General features: G+C 34.7%; 1 protein-coding gene across 1 annotated transcript in view; it reads left to right on the plus strand.

Annotated features, from left to right (window-relative positions):
* Positions 1-3,925, plus strand: part of LOC111704900 (cytochrome b561) — a gene marked incomplete in the record, with an annotated part of 7,409 nt that extends 3,484 nt beyond the window's left edge. Inside the window, 3 exon segments of the mRNA XM_023477288.1 lie at positions 672-832; positions 3,308-3,417; positions 3,698-3,925. Coding sequence (XP_023333056.1) covers positions 672-832; positions 3,308-3,417; positions 3,698-3,740 — 314 coding nt within the window.
* Positions 3,926-4,305: the final 380 nt, after the last annotated feature.

Here is a 4,305-nt window from a genome sequence, read left to right on the forward strand (position 1 = left end):
GTACACTCTAGTACACTCTAGTACACTCTAGTATACTCTAGTACACTCTAGTACACTCTAGTACACTCTAGTATACTCTAGTACACTCTAGTACACTCTAGTACACTCTAGTACACTCTAGTACACTCTAGTACACTCTAGTGCACTCTAATACACTATAGGACACTCTAGTATTCTCTAGTACACTCTAGTACACTCTAGTACATTCTAGTATACTCTAGTATACTCTAGTACACTCTAGTACACTCTAGTATACTCTAGTACACTCTAGTACACTCTAGTACACTCTAGTACACTCTAGTACACTCTTTACACTCTTGTACACTCTAGTACATTCTAGTACACTCTAGTATACTCTAGTATACTCTAGTACACTTTAGTACACTATAGTACACTCTAGTACACTCTAGTACACTCTAGTACACTCTAGTACACTCTTTACGCTCTTGTACACTCTAGTACACTCTAGTACACTCTAGTATACTCTAGTATACTCTAGTACACTTTAGTACACTCTTTACGCTCTTGTACACTCTAGTACACTCTAGTACACTCTAGTATACTCTAGTATACTCTAGTACACTTTAGTACACTCTAGTACTTTATAGTACACAGCAAAGATATTTGAAATTTTAATATTTTAATATTTTAAATATTTTGCTAATTTTAAGGTCTTGTTGCATTCCTGTGTCCTGGGTTAGCTTCTCATCTAAGAATGATGTATCTCCCTGTTCACACTACACTCGGAGCAGGAATATTCGTCCTAGCTTCGGTAGCTGCTCTCCTTGGTATCACAGAGAAGGCAATCTGGACCCTTGGCAAGAAATGGCAGGTATGTTTGATAAGACTTAATAAATTTTGCTGAAGGTTCATACTTTGTGAATAACCTTGCGTATTGTATGGATTAGAGAACTATATAGAATATATCAGGACTAAAGAAAATTATATTATTATATTATAAAGATTTGTAAAAGAAATACGATTTTCAAGTTTGTTATCTCAATCATGATAAATAATTCAGTAATTGAGTTTCTTCAGCTCCATAAGATTTACAAATCCTGGGACTTTTTACAATTCATTTCCTTTTATAATCAAGAAAATATTCATGTCCCAAGAGAGACCCCCTTGAACCCTTCTATCTATATAATAAAGCTCTTTGCTCATATATATATATTTGTTTGTATGTTAGCTATACAGGGTTACCCACAAAGGATGAGACTTCAGCGACGACTTTACAAAATTTATACTGTCTGTTATATTGATGATTCCCTGCGACTTTTAACTTGTTTCTTTCTGTGTCAAATCAATAAGTAAGCCATTTTTTCAAAAATCAAATTTTTCCTTTCAAAAATTGATTTTAAAAGGTCCTCGGGCAACGCCGGACACTGAAGCTAGTATCTACAGGGTGTCCCACGAAACATGACAATAGCAAGACGACTTGGAAGTCGTCTTTGGTATTTGAATTTATTTGTGACATTTAGTCTTCTATCTACTTTAACATGTATGATTCTTGAAACAATTATCACATAATTCTCCTAGCCCTGGCATTTCCAAAAAGTGGTCTGCGTTTTTTGTGCTTTCAATATTACCGGAGATATAAAGAGTTTGGTTCAGATTTCAATTTTGTTAAATAAAAGCAAAATTGTCGAAATCTGAACGAAATTCTTCATATCTCGGGCAATATTGAAAGCACAAAAAAGGCAGACCACATTTTGGAAATGGCAGGACAAGGGAAATTTTGTGATTATTATCTCTAGAAATTTACTTCTAAAATTAGGTTGACAAATAAACGCAGCAAATTATATCAAAAATCAAGACGAGATTCAAGTCGTCCTGCATACTGTCATGTTTCGTGGGACACCCTGTATTATAATGATAAAACCCTTGTGAAAAACCTATACAAGTAAATCTAACCTGTATAAAAACCCCTAAACCCTTGTTAATATATCCTCTCCATTATATTCAGCTATACAGTGCATGTAATATGTATGTATGTCATACTAAGGAACTATATAAAGGAACGCCCAACTCAGATATTTGCAAATTATGTACTGTACACTGTGGAAGGAATGTAAACAAACCCAGAGCCCCCACATAAGTTGAAGAGAAAGGACTAAAGCTCTGATGTGATATTACAGTCCAACAAAACACAAGTTATTATATCAAGAATAATGATTTTTGGCTTTCTGGTCAATATGGAAAATACAATAGCAATAAATTTGTATTCCACCCCTTGGACCCTTTTCCCTCAAAAATGATGCGTTGCCCCTGAATTCTTTGTTTTTATCTCCTCCCACTGCAGTACACAGATTTGACGCATCAGATATGGCGGTTCCTGGTCTATATATTTCTTGCATACAACGATGGGCCATAAGAGAATTAATTTACTGTACACAAATATATTCTGGAATACATTATGAACTCGGTTTCGGCGGCTAAAAGCTGGTTTATCGGTCTGTTTACATTCAGTTTAATTCGGCTTATGGCGAAACAATAATTTACAGTTTCGACATGAGAGGGGTGGGGAGTAGCCCTGGATTAGAGGGGAGTTGGAGAAGGGGGGGGGACACTATTCGTTTTTACTCTAATCTATTTATATAAACTTTTTTGGCGAATTTTTTCAAACATTTTTGTTTAGTTTTTTTTCAGAAAAGGAGACACACCATTCGCTCCATTTTATCTTTATTAGTGTAACAATATAACTCTGGACTGCGACTAAGGTTTGAATACTGGGTTCAATTTCATGTTTCGGTCCATGTCCAGTTTCGGTTGCACAATATAATTCGATTGTTCATTAAGTTCATTGTATATTACGGAATTTGGTGAATTCTGTGTACAAAATTCTCTTATAGCCTTACCCAAATAGCTTTACCTACCTTGTGTGCATACTTATTACTTGTCCTTAGCAGTGACTCCTCACTATGGCAACCTCATTAGAGACTCCTCAATTATAAACCCTAGTTAATTTTAAAATTAGTTATTAGTATTTCATTTCATCCTTACTTTGCCCAAAGAATAAACGGAAACCGATGAATGAAGTCTCAAAACATTGTTGTCACATCCCTTCATTTATCTATTAGTAAAAAGTTCTATAAATGTGTGTCACAGTGCCAAAAGCAATGATAAAAAGAGAGGCGCGGAGAGTTATCAATTTCTATTCAGTCATTCTTCTATGATATATTGAATTATTGATATTGAATCCTACTTTGTCCTATTTTATTCTTGATACCATGATATGTCTACTGATAAATACTATTCTTCATATCCTGATAAATCCTTTCATATCTTGATACATCCTGAACCCTAGGTTAGCTCTGGGGAGGGAACCCTCGTCAACATGATCGGAGTCTTCATCATCCTCTTCACCGGCCTAGTCATGATCCTCGTCTCTAAACTATCCTTCAGAAGACTAAACAGGTATACCAGGAGAAGGACGGAATCATTCAAATGAGAACAGAAAACAACTACTCACAGGTTGAAGGTGTATTTAAGACTTGGTGTTGATTTTACAACCAAACTTTACTAAAGATGTTAACTCCATATTAGTTTCAAAATAGATATCGGTCTGGGTTGACCCAAAAATCGCTCTCTAGAAAATTACCAAAAAGTGTGATTAGCGGCGTTTGGTGCAAAATCACACTTTTTTAACTCGCCCTGTATGTATATATATGTTATAATGGTTAATTTATTTATTTAGGCCGGAAGATCAAATGCTATTGGCTGAAACAAACCATGAATAAGAAGAGAGGATCCTATTGGTGCAAACCAACTCAACCAAATCAACCAAATTAACTTCATATCTACGAAACTGGTCAATGTGATTAATGTTTAATCTTTTTTATATTTTCTTATTTTCTCTTTTTTTTCTGTTGCATTGTTGTCTGAAGACTTCTGTCCAATTCTCAAATATATTTGTATTTGTTTACAATGTGTTTTAATGCTAGTAATGTAGGTCTAAATAAACATGAGAATTCGATGATGACTTAAACCCTGTCCCGGTTGGGTTTGGGAGTGGGGCTGATTTGTACACAGACAAACTTTCAACAATTTAAAATTTCAATTTTTATTATTCTTAAAACCCTTACACCACTTTTATTTTCAAGGGGTAGGCTAACACCCGCTGTATACGCCCCCCCCCCTCCAACCCTTGTAAAAATCCCCCCTCAAAAAAGTGCTTTAGTTGCGCTATATCCTCTTTTAATAAGAAATACAATGCGTTAATATATGTACTAGANTATATTATGTTAATATAAGGTTTATTAATTATATTACAATTAGGTCTCTCAGGCAAATAGATAAATAAAA

This window comes from Eurytemora carolleeae, unplaced genomic scaffold, assembly GCF_000591075.1.
Source record: "Eurytemora carolleeae unplaced genomic scaffold, Eaff_2.0 scaffold608, whole genome shotgun sequence".
Lineage (NCBI taxonomy): Eukaryota > Metazoa > Arthropoda > Copepoda > Calanoida > Temoridae > Eurytemora > Eurytemora carolleeae.